At 41.6% G+C, this 18,714-nt stretch overlaps 1 protein-coding gene across 1 annotated transcript in view; it reads right to left on the bottom strand.

Annotated features, from left to right (window-relative positions):
* Positions 1 to 448: 448 nt before the first annotated feature.
* GRIN2A (glutamate ionotropic receptor NMDA type subunit 2A) overlaps positions 449 to 18,714 on the bottom strand; it is a 1,523,775-nt gene continuing 1,505,509 nt past the window's right edge. The window contains exons 11-12 of the mRNA XM_078663104.1: positions 16,798 to 17,036; positions 449 to 4,299 (exon numbers count right to left, since the gene is read on the bottom strand). Of these exons, the coding sequence (XP_078519230.1) occupies positions 2,503 to 4,299; positions 16,798 to 17,036 (2,036 nt within the window). The 3' untranslated portion in view covers positions 449 to 2,502. The remainder of the gene's footprint in view (positions 4,300 to 16,797; positions 17,037 to 18,714) is intronic.

Here is an 18,714-nt window from a genome sequence, read left to right as displayed (position 1 = left end):
GGTTGCATTGCAATGAAATGTAGATTTCAGAAATGTCCATATCATTCATGGCCATTCATAGCCTAAAAGTACAGTAATATATATTTTGTGATTAGTGGGGCTGATAAACAGACGGGCCTGTGCACATTTTCGCATATGTGTAAGTCTGTAATCAATGGAGTGTACTGAAATACAGTCGACAGAAACTTCAATTTCATTGTTGCCCAAATTGTCTTCTGGTTTTATGTATATATCTTCCATTTCTATTGATCTGTTGCTTGAAATTCTACTGGATGACTCTTTGGAATGAGTGGGATTTATAAAGAAAAGCAGACACAAACAGGTGTTCATAATTGATGACCCACATATTTTCTTATATCTCATGTTTCTCAGTTGATATTCAAACCACTGAGTCTTTCCTTTAGTTTCCTGCACATGGTACAACACAGAGACAGGCGGACAGACAAGCAAACAGATGGGATATCTATTTGTCTATTTAACATTTTGTACATTAATCTGATTTATTTCTTTAACAAGTCTAATAGTTTCATATCAGTTTTTGTACACAGGGTTTATATGTTACATGTGCAGTTAGTTTTATCACATGTCCTTTTCTTAAGTAGCTACATGGTTCGACTATAAATGCAGGCTATCCAGAAAGTGCCACACACAATGCTTTTGTTGTTTACAGAAACAAATTACATAAATTTATAGATGGTGTAAATTTCCTGTAGGGTATCTCCTAAACTGCAAATAAATATTGATTTATATATTATGCCAAATGTACAAATATGACTAGAACAACTTAAATAGAAACAAAATAATAATTTCAAGCATGAAGGACAAATGCGTACAGTGTATGTGTGGATTATAACTCGGTTCTCCATCAGTCTTTGAATGTGCAACACAGTTAAAAAGGTTCACAACATCTATGAAATAAAAAATATATGATGTTTGCTAAATCACATATCAGTATTTTTCACTGAGCCACCTAGTACAATGAAGAATGGGACTGTCATTGTAAACAACAACAAAACATATAAAAATAGACGATATCATAAACGGGTGACAGTGCATATCAGTTTTTTGTAAACCTTTTCCCCTTTATTGTAGGATGTAATGTAAATGTATCTTGTTTTGTAAAATATGTCATCAATGAAGTAGGTGTCAGTGGATTAGGTGATAATAAAATCGACCTTTTTTGTGTCAATGCTGTGTATTTCTACAACTGGTGGCCTTGACCGATGACTCAGATGGAGGACAAAGACCCACCAGACATTATTCGTAGCTGTAGGTGTATACTACAGATGCACATATTAGTTAGAAAGCCTTTGATCCGAGATGTTTAATAATCATCTAAAGGTTAACATATACACATGATTTACTTAAAGAAGGACGTCACTAAAATGTGATAGCCTTTAACAATGCATGCAAATACATGATATTGCATTCCTTATTTATTAAAATAAATGTATGGCTATTGGTGTTTGGTTGAAATTTAATAAGGGTAATTATATTCACATGAAACAAATCAGATGCCAACACCATGTTGATACAACGAGTGACCTACCAATGGTGGAACTACTTCTCATCTCTTGGAGTCAATGTTTAAGAAAGTACTATACAGCCCTGAGTTATCATCTGAGAGGGGCTCAAGAAAACTAAAACATAGAGTCTCGACATCAAGTTTAATTATGAGGTCCACTGTCACACATGTGGAAGAGCAGGATTACCAATATCTAAAATAGATACCAGGTTATAAAGCTGTGGAGGGCAAATATATGTGATACAGAAGTGATTGACTAATACGGATGACCAGGAAATGTAGGTGGAATGCATGAAACAAAGTTACACCAATATATCGTTCCAAACCATTCCCACTATTTTAGTGTCCATGCGACTTTCAGCTAATTGGTCTGTAACAGGTTGGGCCAAATTTTGTTCAACATGTATCCTTCATAGTCCATAACAGGAACACGCGTGCTTGTGCTAACACATTGGTTTTGTCCTAATTTGTAGGGCCCTGAGTTTACTGCCTGTGATCAAAAACGTTATGAAGATGCTTAAAAATATATTTTGCAATGTCTGCTTCTTCTCTTGTACACCTCTTGTCACTGTGCAAATGCATTCTTAAGTGTTACTTTTTTCTGTGTCAAACTACATGCATACAATATTGCTTATTCGGTATTAGAAAATTATTAAACATTTGATGAAAGATTTACATTGAGTGAGCTTAGTAATAAAGCATATGACAAACAATAAAGTAATAATGGTAGAATAGGGTGACCAGTTGCTGACATTTATGTGGGCAAGTTTAAGAAAGTATAATTTATATAAATGGATGCTATTGTTCTTTTTTTCTTAGTCCTTACAAGGTAGATGAATAGCAAACCATATATAAAATAGTTCAGGGCGATGTTAAAAATAATTCATGGTGCCCTTACCAAAGAACATTACTTTTTCGCCTCTATAATGTTAGCAACTACAGTTTGTCTCCCTATCGGTAAAGCAGTACTGCAAGGTTCAAACATCAGACTCAATACTAGGCATTTTCTTAAATACTCGTCTATTGCTGCAGGAATTTGAAACTCTTGGAGCTGTGTACGCACTATTCTTATTGGCAACATAAGGCATAACATGCTCTGAAATGTACATGTCGTTGGAGACCCGTCCATCCCGGGAACAGTAGGACGAGGTGGATTTTATGGATGACCGTAAGTAATCCTCATTTCTTGATTTAGATGCTAAGGACTGTTTGTAAATGTCAGAAGTGCTCCGCCCGTGCACCATCTGCTGGTCTTCCCGGTAAGAATGCAGGTAAGGGTTTTCTGAGGATTGATCGGGATATGGGGACTTGCTCCTCTTGCTCTCCTGCAGAGCACGAGTAAAAAGTGAGGCCTTGTTGCTCAAATGTTTTTCTGATGGGAGATTGAACATGTTTGCATAAGGATTGTCATTGATAAACCTTTCTTTATCCTTCAAGCTTATGCTCCGGGAAGGTCTACCCAGGTCAATTTCCCGTGGCTTATCGATGATGTTGTCAAAAGAGTGTTGCCGATTGATCTTCAGCTTGTTCTTCTTTTGAAAATGCACAGCATTGTTCTGCATCCACTCATGTTCATATACCTCCTCAGGATGCATTGCATTGGTTGACTCATGCAGCATTTGATCTTCCTCAATATCATACAAATTTCCCATATGCAAGCAAGCATCACACTTGTATGGAGACCTGGCGGAAAAATGGCCAGTGTAACTGGGAAGATTGGAAAGACAGCTCCGGCAATGAGTTGAATTTTGTCTGTATCTGTCATTCATTTCAATAAGAGAAGCATTTTTATCCTTAAGACTATAGTGCTTTGAGTACAATTTGTACTGATTCTCATTATTTGGAAGACTTTCTTCTTTGTGCATTGGAGTCCGAGTGATTTGCAAAACCGGTTCCACCTTTCTATAATTCTCATTGAGATCTTGATACATCTCTGGGTAATCACCATCCTGCTCAATCGCAATGTTTTCAATATACTGGGACTGGTCCAAAGGAAAACTGGGTTCCTTTTCTGTATCAATTGTATACACAGGTATTTTTTCATGGGTAGAACCCTGCTTACATTTCAGATACGTGAGTTCAACTTCACTGCAATCCCTTGGGTGCTTGGATCCGACTGAGCGCTTTTTAAGATTGTCTTTACCTTTAGGTTGTTTGTTGTTTTCTGGTTCTGCATGACAAGTGGCTCGACTGGAAGCCTCCGACGCATCAGAGTGAACACCGTCCTCTGGAAGATACCTCTGGTTTTTCAGAGGGGGTTTTATGTCTTCTGCCCCATTCTCTTTTAAAGAGCCTTGGTTTTGGCGCAGAGTTTCAACAGACTTCTTCCAAAGCTGTCTCGGCCTGGAGGCCACCTTAGCCTCAGCACTAACAGCAACCTCAACTGTGTTCGGGTTGGATTCATTCAGGGTAAGGGGGTGTTTGCCTTGAAAAACATAGTTGTTCAGATTGTCTTTGTGTCTGTTGCCAGCATACAGAGGCAGTTCACCTATGTTGTCTCCATATATGCTCTCTTTTGGCTGAAAAGGCCTGTTTTCTGAATAGATTAAATTGCCTTTATCCATTACCATGTCCATGAGCAATGAACCCCTCTGGATGAAGTCAGAAGTTCGCTTGGGAGAATTACTCCGTGAAGGATTCAGATTGGACAATGTTGCAATGTTTTTAGCTGACCGTAGTAGCTTTAACATATTTGCCTGGGAGCTTGTAAGATTGAAGTCTGGCGATTTCTTTTTCTCCTCAATGTGCACACCATGAATGCAGCTATATATACCCTGAAATTAAAAGAAGAAAATATTACGTATTATGATCTACAACTTATATTACAAATATATTTCTTATACCAGCACACAAAAATAATGTAAACAAATATTCTGAACCTCTAAACACAGAATTAGGGGAGGTGAATGGCCTCAATTTTGGGTGGCTGAACAAATATTCATCAACTTGTCTGTAGACTAATTCTCAGTTGGAGCAGTAAAAATCATGTCCTCTGCAAAAGTAAATGACCCCCCTATCATTATATGCTCTCTACAGCCCGGTGATCGGTAGCTTGTGGGACAATCAAGTCCAGTAACGTCTAGCACCATGCCGGAGCAGTCATGTGGGGCACCTCCAGTGGTCCTGAGGATGTCAAGGTCAGGATAAACAATATAAAGACATGGGCAGAACATCTTAAAACAGTCTCAGATGATAGTATGAACAATTCTGCCACTGCAATGAGTGGTCCGCATACATGTTTGCAGTTTCATTGTCACAAGTGCAGACTTGTCTATGCGGATTAAACACTTTGGGCCTGATAATGATAGTGGTGGTCGGGCAGCCAACAGGTCGTCGTTGGTGTTCCTACCACTGACAGCCCTTCAGTCTGACTGCCGCATTATGATATTGGCTGTCGGATGCTAGACTACTGCCTCCACCAGCATCATGGATCCATAAAGTGCCGTGGTCAGGTGAGCATCCCAGAATGGCATGGTCGCGAGGCAGGCACCGCCGGCGGGATTTCAATATCCATTTCCGACAGACTTTTCATGGTGGAAACCCTGCCATGAAAAGGTTGTCAGACAAGAATCGGGGGGGCCCAAACAAGACCCCTGGGCATTGGAGCCCAGAGTAAAATGTGTTTTGGGGCACAAGTCGTGCCTTCCTCTCCTGGCACTGTCATGTGTGTACTGTGCGCCATGCATGACATGGTGCATGACAAACGGTGCACAGATGTGCCAGAGGTGCTGCATGGTGCTGGCATCTGCTGCGGCCCATTTCAGTATCCACAGCATGCCCCTGCCGTGGTATTGCCGACTTCAGTCTGGCAACCCTCGCATTGAAATATGGCATTCAGACCAACCACATGCTTGCTGGCTGTCTCCTGACCACCACAATAGCGTTCGGCGGTCCGACCGCCCGGCGTTGTAATCTCGCCCTTAATCATCAGTTTCCACAAATGTTCACTTTTGTGGTTAGTACGTTTGGGAATACCACAACATTTTTTTTAGTTTAGGCACTTTGGGGCATATTTACAAGCCCCTTGCGCCGCTTTTGCGCCACCGTTGCGTCACTTTTGTGACGCAGCGGCGGTGCAAAAGATGCGCCAAGGTGCTGGGTATTTACAACGTGACGCATCTGGGAGATGGGTCACGTTGTAAAGCTCTGCACCAGAAGGAGGCGTTCCTGCGCGGGGGGGGGGGCGTTCCGGCGCAGGAACGCCTCCTGAAAGTGGCTGAGTGAAATTTACAAGATTTCACTCAGTCATTTTGGTGCCCATGCTGCGTCAAAACCCTGCGCCATCTTGAAGCAGGCGTAAGGATTGACGCAGCATTAACAAGATAGGGACACCAGCATTGCTGGAGCTGCGTCGTGCTTGCGACGCAACTCCTGCAATGCGACACTTTTACGGCACAGATGCGTGACGCATCTGTGCCGTTTTTGCCCCATAGTGCGCCGCATTGTAAATGCAGCGCAACCATGTTGGCGTAGGCATGGCACACAATAAGTGGCGCATCCCTGCTGATATGCAGGGATGCGCCACTTATTGTAAATATGCCCCATTGTTCCTAACTAAAAACGTGGCAAAACGTTGCTTTACACTATTTGAATGTAATAATGTCTTGATAAGTGCCCATTGTATAGCCCGTTGTACCTCATGTAAATAAAACATGACGATAATTATATTTTTCAGGTAAGTATATTAGCGAGAGGAACTAATGCATTATTTATATTTGAAGTCTGCAAACATTTGTTTTTTCCAGTTGTGCCTCTTTATCAGATAAACTTCTGCCTACCACAAAAAAAACGCTGCATTGGCTCACTGCAGGAATTTATATCCTGCAATGCGTCTCCATTTACTCAGTGAATCGCAAGCAGGCTTCTAAACACGTCTTTTTCCCTAGTCAGGCTCACAGTTATTTTCCTCTGATTGCTTTAGCTCCACTTGGAATAAAAGAACGAAGAAGCAATGAGCAATTAGCTGATTAAAGCTCAATGCATTCCAAAATATCGATTTGGCATTTAGTGAAATCAATACTTTAACTATTTTTCGCAGTTATGTGTCTGTAGGAGAAGTTATTCGGTAAATGATGAAAGCATTAATCTTTAGAAAAGAAAAATATTTCCCAACATTATACGTGCAGAAATGTTATCACTTATGCTCCTAAATTCCGTGATATGAATCTAGTAGGAACCACTTGTCTGGAATGTTTTCTTGGGAGCTGCGAGCCTGTTGGTCGGTTGTGCAAAGTTTTAATTATGTATGCACAGTGACGGAAAATGTTGAAATTCCAGCTAGCAAGAAATAGGTCAACTTTCCTGATTTCCCCACTATCATGCAGTAAGTAGTTAAAAGGTGACCTTTCTATCATCTCCTACAGGTTACTGGGCGAGGCGCAGCCTGCATACACCATTTCCTGCTTCATGATGTCCAGACAAGGTACCCCCTGAAGAAATTTCAAAATTCTACAACATAGAATTCCAAGACGGGGCAGTGAAGGACACTGTCTCCAGACGGACCCTGCATGAGGTACCTAGAGAAATCTGTAACAACTTATGTGGAGCCGCTCGCCGAGGAGTTTTGGACCTTGTGCCTTGTGTTTTGCCTGCCAGGAGCCCCGTAGGGCATTGACGCTGTGTTGGGGGAGAGAGTGCTGCGCAGGAGGACGGGACTGCGAGGCCCATCAGGCTGTGCGTGTACCAGCCAGCACACCTGCCGCCTCTTCCCGTGTCTCCGCCCCCTGCTTGTGCCTTGATAACTCCTCGCGGCCCCCGCTCCGCGGGAGCCGCTCGCCGAGGAGTTTTGGACCTTGTGCCTTGTGTTTTGCCTGCCAGGAGCCCCGTAGGGCATTGACGCTGTGTTGGGGGAGAGAGTGCTGCGCAGGAGGACGGGACTGCGAGGCCCATCAGGCTGTGCGTGTACCAGCCAGCACACCTGCCGCCTCTTCCCGTGTCTCCGCCCCCTGCTTGTGCCTTGATAACTCCTCGCGGCCCCCGCTCCGCGGGAGCCGCTCGCCGAGGAGTTTTGGACCTTGTGCCTTGTGTTTTGCCTGCCAGGAGCCCCGTAGGGCATTGACTCTGTGTTGGGGGAGAGAGTGCTGCGCAGGAGGATGGGACTGCGAGGCCCATCAGGCTGCGCGTGTACCAGTCAGCACACCTGCCGCCTCTTCCCGTGTCTCCGCCCCCTAATTAATGCCCCGTACAAAATCTGGACTCAAAACGCGTTAGCGGGACGCGTGTGCGGGACCTATCCCGGGACAAAGCCCGGACTAAGGGCGGACCCTCTGAGACCCTCCGAGAACCGAGGAAACCGGACCGGGCACATCTCTTTGTCCTACAGGTACAGATTGCTCTGCTATTACCCACTACTGCCTTGACCTTTTTGCTTCGTCATTTCTGATTTGTAAATGTCTACTTTAAACATAGACCAGCCTATGTCTGACAAACAGGGTGTGCTGCTGAATGGTACTTTGGACAAATATTTTTCCAAATCATCCCCTGATATCGCAAGGGAGATCATCTTGGCGGAGCGGCGAGCGGACAGACGCCGTTCCGTGGAAAGTATAAAAAATGGGTCAGTTTTATTGCCATCATCTCCCGTCACTGGTTTGATCGACACTGACATTGATTTGATAGCTAATGAGTCGATTAACTTACCAGATAACCACCTCTTGGAAGCGAATGTGGTTGTGCTTACACCGAACATGTTATCCAAGACAGACGCGAACGGGTCATCATCTACTTCTCAAGTAAACAGTCCAAGTACATTGAAGGGAGACGTTCTGTTACCAGTGATAATACCCCGCAATAGGGCTTCAAAACAGATACCCTTCCAACAAATCTATGGTCCACCACCGATTAAAAAACAACGGAAAAGGAGAGACCCGTTACAACCCAAGTTGAGCTGTCGCGATTTTGGTAAAAAGGCGATTAACGCTGTGAAGGAATCTCGAATTCCACAAGTAGAATCTGAGGGGATCCCTATATTACCTCCATCCCCAGCTCAGCCAAATCTGCTGACAGACAAGGAGGACAGTATGGACACCAGCGGAGTTGTCAACGTACCAACTGAGACCAAGGGTTCTGTGACACTACTTGATATAGAGAACTTAATTAAATCTTACTCTGCAAGTATTTTGGAGAGGTTGATGGAAGTGGAATGTAGGTTGTGTAAAATTGAGCATGTACTAGGTAGTAAGGACGTTGTAATTGATGTAGTTAATACAACTTCAAATAATGTATCAAAAAATACACCAATTACAGCTCAAGCGCCCAAACCAATGCCAAATCCCATACCAATTCCTCCTTCAACTGCATCTACCTCAAAACCTATGGGGAATACGGTGATAGCGACTGTCCAACACCATCCACCTCCTAAACCTCCACGACAAAAAAATGTTGATCAACCATCTTCAAATGTTACAAACAAAACCCATGGCAATATATCTAATACACTTTTGGGGAAATCAACAAGGGAGGTGGGGGAAAACAGACATACCTGGGGGAAGCCTAGAAGGACTCCTCTGCCCGAACTTCCACCGGAGGCTGTACCCTATGTGGTAGTTCTAACAGGGGTGCCAGTGCTTGGTCACAATAAGTGGGAGGGTTTCGCCCAATTAAAAAATAAGATTATGCATTGGCTGAGTATTTACAGGCCAATTGCAAATCATATTAATGGTGAAATCGCCCATGTGCGTCGTCTCCAATGGTTAGGGGGTAGAACTAAAGATATTGAAGGTGACATAGTGGTGGTGAATTTTAGAGACCCTAATGCTGTCCAATTCATATTGAATTGGCAGACAGGAAGCTCCAATAATACAATAATCCCTAAACCACTAACTTACTTCTACCCTAGGTCAGTGGTGTTTCCATCTCAGCACCACCTGCCCCATTACTATCCTTTACAACACACATTTCAAACCCAGCCAAATAACCATCTTAGTGTACAGAATGCTGGGAGCAACCAACATGCTCTGTATCCCTCTTCACTTCAGAATGCTAACAACATGCGTTATGCACCTTACCCTGTGGAAGCCCCAGACCCTATGGGATGGAATTACGCAATGGCCAAAACATATAATTCCCAGAACGGAAGGATCGATCACCTAAAACCCTTCACCCCTTTGGAAACCTTTAATAGGTTTGACATCTTTAGCGGCTTAGAAGATTGCGATTGATGCTATTTGATTCGGGGGGATGAGGGGCCAGATACAATGTTTTTTGGTGATGTGGGCATTGTAAATAAGCCTGACGTACTGGCTAAAACTGTGTCTTCTTGTTCGGGTAAAACTGTACTTCATGATATAAACGTACTCCTTGATGTAAATATTTTAGAAGAGCAGGTATTACCCACAACTATCTTGAGTAACACCCCAATCGTAGAAGAACCGCCCTTGGTAATCCAACCTGTGCTTCCCATTAACCTTGAAGAGATCCCTAGGGCTCTTTCTGAGAGGCCATTAACCCCTAAGAAGCCGATCAAAATGGTCTGCTGGAATATAGCTGGAGTTGTAAAAAATTTGAGGGATCCAGAGTGGGCAAACTTTATAAGTCTTTTGACTTCTGTTTCTTTCAGGAAACCTGGGCAGTGGAGACGCCTCATAGGGTGGGCTATAAGACCTATGGAATTGGCGCAACACCCTCTAGACGTGGAAGGCCGTCAGGGGGACTTTTGATATGGGTGAAAACAAACTTAAAGGTAAAAATTGAGGAGATACCCACAAATTCTGTAGATATATTAGCTTTAAAAGCTACAGTATGTAATGGGAAGAACTTATTTCTTGTAAATGTCTACAATAGGCCTTTACCCTCCTCTGGAGAATCCCCAACCATTGCAAAATTAGATTGCTTCCTGAGTAGATTAGATTCCAGGGATGATTTCGTTATCCTGGCTGGCGATTTAAATTGCAACTTTGAGCCAGTTTTGGGTCTTAGCGAAATCTTTGACGAGGAAGACCAGGCAAACAAAATCCCTATTCTGGAGAATGTTAAATCGGTTAAATGCTCAACTTTGGGACTCCAACTGATTAGTTTATGTACGGAACACTCTCTTAGGGCTTGTAATGGGAGGCTGCCATCTGATAGCTCTAAGAAACCAACATTTACCAGGAATAACTATAAAAGCAACTTAGATTTTGTTATTGCTTCTATTCCTCTCTGGCCAAACCTCCTGGACCTTGAAGTAATGGAACGGTTCGAAAGTGATCACTTCCCCCTAATTTTGACGTTAGATGTTTTACTTTTTAACAAAATGGATGAGCAATGTACAACTGAGGAAAGTGGCGCTAATAACCCTGAGATTCATATTAGTAATAACAGAAGATCCCTGAAATGGCCACTCATACTGGACCACAGTGACATCCTTAGTGAAATATATTCACTTCTGGCTGGGACCTTTGGACCCTATTTAGCGGCAATGGGTGAGGATGAAACAAAAACCTCATAAAAAATGTTTTGCTGACTTACAATTGCTAGTCACCAAAATGCCCCAAAAAAGCCAACAGAAGACTCAGAATCTGTCTCATAGTAAGCCATGGTATGACAGATCCTGTAGAGAGTCAAAGAGGGAATTATTAATCGCAATCAAGGCCAAATCTCCATTAGATGTAAAAAAAGCAAGTAATAATTATAAATCTGTTCAAAGGGCCTCAAAGATGGCATGGGAGGAAGACAAATGGGCCGATTTGTTGCTAGCCGCCAGATCGCGTGATAATGTGGCTTTCTGGAGGCTGGTCGCAAACGGGAATCATGTAGGTAGGGTGGTCAAGGACGTTTTTCTGGACGAGCAAACTTGGGTCACTCATTTTACGCATCTATATAAAAAATACGATGACCCAAATATGGACATGGATGTGGCAAACTACAAATCACCAGTAGACCAGCTGGTTTTTACTCTAGGCGAAACAGAGCTGGCAATAACCCAAATTAAATCAGGAAAAGCCCCAGGCTTGGATAAGATCCCGGGGGACTTATACAAGCATGACTTAGGAGTATGGGCACCCTATATTAATTATCTGTGCAACACATTCTCTTGCACTTTAGAATTTCCTGAAAGTTGGAAGGGAGCGGAAATTGTTTTAATTTTTAAAAAAGGAGATAGGATGGACCCATGTAATTACCGGCCAATAAGTTTAATGGACATCTTACAGAAAATTTACTCACGACATATTTTATTACGCGTGAGTAATTGGCTAGATGAAAATAAAATTTTGACCAAATTCCAAGCTGGATTCAGATCTAAAGTCAGCACAATAAATCAGATTTTTAGATTCTGCTGCCTCTATTGGAAGTACGTGGTGATTAAAAGGTGCCATTTATATGTTGCCTTTGTTGATCTAAGGGCAGCATTTGATCTGGTGCCTCGAAATCTCTTATGGAAAACCTTGAGTGCAGCAGGCATGCCAAATAATCTTGTCACTCAGATTAAAGAGCTGCATGCAGGGAATTTCGCTAGAATTAGATGGGGCCCAAATGGTGAACTAACTCAAAAGATACCCATCGAGCGTGGAGTCCGCCAGGGCTGTGTCCTGGCTCCTACGCTCTTCTCCCTTTTTGTAAATGACATTCCCTCCTTTTTAGAGAGATGCAAAAATGACTCTCCTAAATTGAACGGCGAAAAGGTGACATCGCTACTATTTGCTGATGATACCATTTTGATTTCCCAAACGAAAAATGGCTTACAGACATTGATAGACACTTTTAATGAATATTGTAGCCAAAAGGGGTTGGAAATCAATGGGAAGAAGACCAAATATATGGCCCTAAATCCGATAAAACCAGATAAGGGCTGTTTAACATTAAATGGTGAAAAGTTGGAATCAGTCCCCCATTTTTCATATCTGGGGGTGACCCTGGATTCAAACTTTACTTGGAAAGCCCAAATGGATAAAAGTAAATGGATCTTTGCTCAGAATGCAAAACCAATTCTTAGGGAGCAAAGTCTGAGCACTAGTAAAGCGGTGTCCCCAGTGATGGAATTATTTAAATCTAAGGTCCAATCATCAGTCCTTTACGGGGCAGAAATATGGGGTCCCGGCTCCAAGGAAACTTTTAGTGTCCTAGACAACAACTTTATGCGAAGTTTGGTAAGGGTTCCGAGAGGTACTCCACTAGTGCCCTTGGAACTGGACCTAAACTTCAAAAGAACCGATCACCATGTTCCGATTCGACCCTTAATGCTGTGGGTTAGATTATGGCATGTCCCTGAACTTCAAGATTATAGAGACGGGCTAAAAGAAGTTATGATCCTTGACAGCCAGGCTGCCACCCCATGGTTAAGGCATATTAGGACCTGGTTGAGCATTATAGGGCTGAAACATTTTTGGGAGAACCCTGAGCAATTACCCGTCAACCCCAAATTAATTTTAAAAAGGGCCTTTTGGAGCTTCATATTAAATAGGACTGTAAGTAATAGAACTAGTGGGACCTTGGTTTCAAAGTTCCTAAATTTTAAGGACGAACCTCTGTATGAGATTTTTATGGATGAAATAGAGCCCCCACTTGCCAAAACCCTATTCTTAAAGTTTCGATATAGAAACTTATTAATTAAAACTACCTTGGCTCGTTGGGCTAGGAAACGTGATGTAGAAACCCCAGTAATGGACGAAAATTGCTCTATGTGTGATCATAACCAGATTGAAAACGAGCCACATATCCTCCTTTTTTGCCCTCTTTACGCTCAGGCAAGAAAGAGATGGATTAAACCTATCTGCCTACTTTTAGGCTTGAGGTCATGTTCACAGGCTCTGAGAATCCTAACAACAAATACATCTCAACAGATAATATTTAGTGTCAGTAGATTCTTACTTTCTATTTTCTATCTAAGGAAAAAAATGGGGCATCAACTGTAATTGAACTGATTTGCTTGGAATTGATAAGATGGTCCACTCTCTGACTTGTGAATGTATTCTTTCCGCTTCAATTAACTCCCAACTTGAATCGTATTTTTTCTTTTTAACTACTGTTTTTATGTAACGATATGTTTAACTCAATGAAATGTAATGTAAAGTATGCATTGCTCTTTTATGGCATTTATGCCGAAATAAAGAATTTAAAGAAAGAACTTATGTGGAGTTTGAATCCTTTTCCTACCGATGGAATGCTGTTTCCGCTTTTGAAGAGGTTTGAGCACCATACACAAAACCACCTGCAGTGTGAATTAAAAATTACCTTTCCGTACCACAGATGTGAGGCTAGAGAGGAGCTAAGACACCCATATGTCTGAGCCACTATTAAAGCCACGTGGAATTATCATTTTGGCAATTTTCCAAGGTGAAGAAGTTTACAATGGTTTTCAAAGTATTCTTCTGATCATCCAAACACCATTATCAATTCCTTCAAGTCAACTCTGGTCATACAAGTTATTTAAATGCAACATAGATTTTCCCTTGTTGCTGAGTATGCTCATGTATGAGTGCTAGTCAGTAGGATAGCTCAGTGAATCACTCCAAAGTATGCTGAAAACCATGCAAAAACATCATCAAAGACAAGACAGTAGGATCTGTTTCCATTTTGTGCTTGGTAGGTTTACATCAATAATGAGCTTTAACTATTAATTTCACTGCTGCATTCTAGGGATTGTTCATGCACATTAGTTTCAGCTCCTTAGTTGATCATTTCTGTGCTAAAAATGTTGTGCCAGATGCATGAAGGGAATTAATGAATGCAGATCTTCCAATGTTCTTAATTTGCCATCCATGGTATATTAGGGAAATGGAAACTTAGCTTCATAGCATTTAGTAAGAAGATGATTGGACCATAGCACTTAGACAGTGCACTATATGTGAATGAGGCTACACATAGCGTAAAGGTTAAACTCATCGGCTACACCTATAGACCACATTTTTTGGGTAAAGATGAACCTCATCTCTCTAAGGTACTTCTGGCTCTTCCAGCGCTTGGTAGTTGGACAAGCTATATTTCTAAACCCTGAGAGCGTTCATGGGGAAGCAAGGCACAACAAAACACAATTGAGAACAGTTAAAGACGTAAAAATGTAATGATGGTGGGAGCGATAGAAAAAATATATTACTCTGGATTAAAACAACAAAAATATTGCACGCCAGATAAAACATCAGCTACATGGCAATGGAACACAAAGATTACGATTTAAGGCCTGATTTAGATCTTGACCGATGGGTTACTCCATCACAACAATGACTGGTATCCAATCTGCCGAAATATAAATTCCATAAGATATAATGGGATTTGCATTTCAGTGGATGGGATATCCATTACTGTTGTGATGGAGTAACCCGTCATCCAAGACCTAAATCAGGCCCTTACCCAGGGTGGTTAACTTTAATGGACATTAGACAAATTTATGGTAGATGATTACAGAGATAAACTTTTTCTGAAGGATTTCTTGCTGCCACTGTGGTTAGAATATGTCCAAGGTGGTGAAGGAAGATCCGTTATATCTAAGGGCCTTATTAGGAGTTATGGGGCCCTCCTGTAGGACTGCCACAGCTGCGCCCACATGAGGACCACCAAGCAAGTGGTGCACCCGCCCAGCGGATTAAAACTTGAATCCAGGGCAGGCGGGTGGTGCTACGGTGGTCTCACTGTGGCGGTTGTGTTAGGCTCAAAGGAGAGCCTTAACAGTAGACCACTTCTGTGGCAGCGCAGTGCACAGTGTGCCATGGACCGAGTTGTGCATGCCACACAATGCAGGAACAGAGGTGCAATTCCAGGGGGGCACAGCATGTGCCCCCACATGCACCCCTCGGCCCAGAGGTATCAGGAGGACATGGTAGGGCCCCCTTACTTACACGTCTGGCACCCTTTTCATGGCAGGCTCACATGGTGGATTTCCAAGTCAGAATATACTCACCGGTGCCTCATCAGCAACACCAGCCTATTCCTGCCCCACCTCGAAATACAGTGGGTGGAACCTGGTAGGTTTATCATTGAAAAAGCTTTCCTTGATATTGGGTTCCATAATGTCATGGAAGACTTTGTGGCTTATCAACAGAGTTTTGACGTCAATTCTTTGCTACAGTTTTAAAAACAAAAACAAAGAAATTCAACAGTTATACGTAACGTATAACTTGCACCGGTATGGTGCACTGCTTATGACCTCAATGATGAAATATGATGTCTATGATGGTGCAAGGTTTACTTAGGTCCCTTACATATAACTGGTGCATTTCAGTGTTTTTTGTTTTTGAAATGGCAGTTTTTTATTATTAGAAGGCTTACCTATAACTCCACTTTAACCTTTGTTTTTTTTCAGTGAATTTCTAAGGTTCAATTACAGAACTTAAAATCTTATTACCATACTTGCGTGTGACTTCACTTTATCCTTTGGTTTATTTCAATATATATATATATATATATATTTGGTGAAGATAAACAGCTGGATCTATGTTTGAACTTGGCACACTAGAAATAATCCTTTTTTGGGTGTAGACATCTAGCCTGAGTTCTGCAGAAGCAGTGCTGTTACACAGCTTAGGTGCTGTGACCAGTAACATAGGGGCAGATGTATCAACATCGAGATTTGCGAATCTCAAATACCGATTTTTTAGAAATCGCTATTTGAGATGCAAATTGGTATGTATGTAGAAAATCTAATTTTTTTTGCGATTTCTTAAAATTCCTTAATTGCGATTAGCAAATTGTGAATCGCAATTGAGGAGTAATTTCCCATTCATTTCCATGGGCCAGGAGGCCCATAGGAATGAATGTGAAGTTATTCTCAATTTCCGATTCGCAATTTGAGAATCGCAAATTGAGAATTATTTCAAGGGTGCAAGGGTGTCATAAGGACACCCTGATGCACCCCTGAAATTCACATGTGTGCGCATATGGCACCCATACATGCCCTAAGGGCATGTATTTACGCCACATGGCACCTTCACAAATGCAAAAAAGTGCTTTTGTGAAAGAAATCGCAAATTCAAGTTGGTGATAATTTGTGATTTCTTAATGAGAAATCGCACAACTTGGGTGCTTCATACACTGCATTTAAGGAATCACAAAATTTGCGATTCCTTAATTGCAATCGCAAAATAATGAATCGCAAATTTGCGATTCCTTATTTTGCACTCAAATTTGCTACATACATACCATTTAGCGAAAATGAGTTCGAAAATGCCGAAATTCAGAGAATTTTGGCGTTTGCAAACCCATTTGAGCTTCATACATCTGCCCCATAGGCTCTTCCATTTTGAATTCCACCAGAAATGAGAATAAATAAACCTTTGTTTCCCCAGCATTGACTGCTAGATAACTTCAGCAGGTTAAAAGGTTCTCAACAGTGCTCTACCAGCATGTATACACATACTAACCCTGCTGATGGAGAACAGCAATCCAGGTGTTCCTGTACATACTCCCGTAAAGCAGAATCGCAATTTCCAATAAAACAAATGTTCCCAGATGAAGGTGATCAAGCTGAGAGCCATAGCTGCAGCCAGCATGTAGAAGACCCCGGCCATGTTATCGATGTCTAGTTGGCTGCTCATGACTTCATTCTTCTCAGTGTGGCAGATACCAGTCAGCCACTGGGTTTCGAGTTCTTCCATCTCACCTGGTAAAGAAGATATTGAACAATTAGAATAGATGCCTGCAGTCCTCATTGTACTGCTTTAAGATATTGCTGAGGCAAATTAGTAACTCAGAATGATTTTTAAGTCTTGGCTGAAGACAACTTTAGTTGTTTGGTGGCAAGACCTATTATTTCCTTTACATATCATAGGCTTTGAGTAAATGGTAAATGCGTGTGCTAAAACCCTATGGAATTGGAAGTTTTGTGTTGTATTAAAACTGGAAAAATCGAATCCCCTTGGTAACCTAGATTCCACTAGGATTTACTTGTAATTGCAAAATACTGATGTGGATTTACCACACAGTAAAAATGTAGCATTCTGTAACTTGGAATCAAGCCCTGTGTATGAGAGGGGCAACCACGTGGATCTGTCAGCAGCTTTTCTTGATCCCCGAAGTGCACCTCTGGGGAAACATAAGGAGAGAAGGAGTCTGGCATTGTCCAAAGAAATCCATGGTGGTTGATGCCTCATCCCTGCCGGACAGGACATGGGCGGCATTAATTGGGTACATTTTGCACTACGCCTCCTGGGGCAAATGGTGGGAACTCTATACGTCTACAGAAAATATTGTCTCCTTTAACAAGCCTTCAGGGCAATTGTTGATATTACTGGAGTCCAACTGTGAGTTCCAAAGAAAATAGAAATAAAGAAAATACTAGAATTAAGTCAAGTCAAGCAGTCTAAATCAGTTTCCATGATTATTGAAGTCCATGTTGTCATACCAGTTCATAAACTTGTTCGTAAAATATTATGATAGCCTATTGCAAATGCACTTGCTAAAGGGGCTATTTGTACAGCATTTTAAGTAGGTAATCCCAACAGAGACAATTTCCATCAGTTCACTCTGCCTTTCCAGCTCTTCTGATTCAACTCAGAGAAGCTGTTTACATTTAAACATTGTCAGGAGAACAGGCCCCTCAAGTTGACCTCAAATGAAACCGTTATATATTTTATATAACAGTAGATTAAATAAGAACTGTTAACGAACATAACTTATGATAAATTCATGAGCCTCCTTTATTATATTTTCTCCATTCATCTCAGAATCAAAACTGCAGACCTATTTCTAGAACCCAAATCTGCAAGAATAAATGTTGATGTGCTTCAAATCATTATTAGACAATGACATTATCATAGATTCCTGAAAAAGAAATGCAATTATAGTATAGATAGCAATATTTCTATTTACTGCTTTTGTTTATGTTTTTACTTATTTTTTATTTTGTTTTGACTGAATCAACTGAGGCTGTCAGTTGTGTTTCCCATGTACCCTCAACAGCAGAAATGTACAGGATGAGTGCTCTATGCAGCTGGCAAAGGGTCTTCAAATTTGATATATTATGTTTCATTAGAAATCCCACGTAATTCAGGAGGAAATATTGCAAACTCTAAATATCAATACCTCTGGTGTGATAGTTCCAAGTGCAGTACTCACCACAAAACTTAGAATTCCGATTTGGACACAAACTTGCAATGGCTCCTCAGGAATAACATTGTCCTAGTCAGAGAAGTGAAATGTCATTGAACAAGGGACAGATTACGTAGACTGAATGGGGGTAATACGAAATTATCTGGATAGAATTGACCTCAATGGTGCAATTTGGTACCAACATTTGCACCTCCTGACCTTTCCAAATTGGAACGAGATGATCCTTTTAT

Source organism: Lissotriton helveticus, chromosome 10 (genome assembly GCF_964261635.1).
Source record: "Lissotriton helveticus chromosome 10, aLisHel1.1, whole genome shotgun sequence".
Taxonomy (NCBI): Eukaryota; Metazoa; Chordata; class Amphibia; order Caudata; family Salamandridae; genus Lissotriton; species Lissotriton helveticus.
Note: the sequence above shows the minus strand (reverse complement) of the source record. Positions and strands in the feature narration are given on the sequence as shown.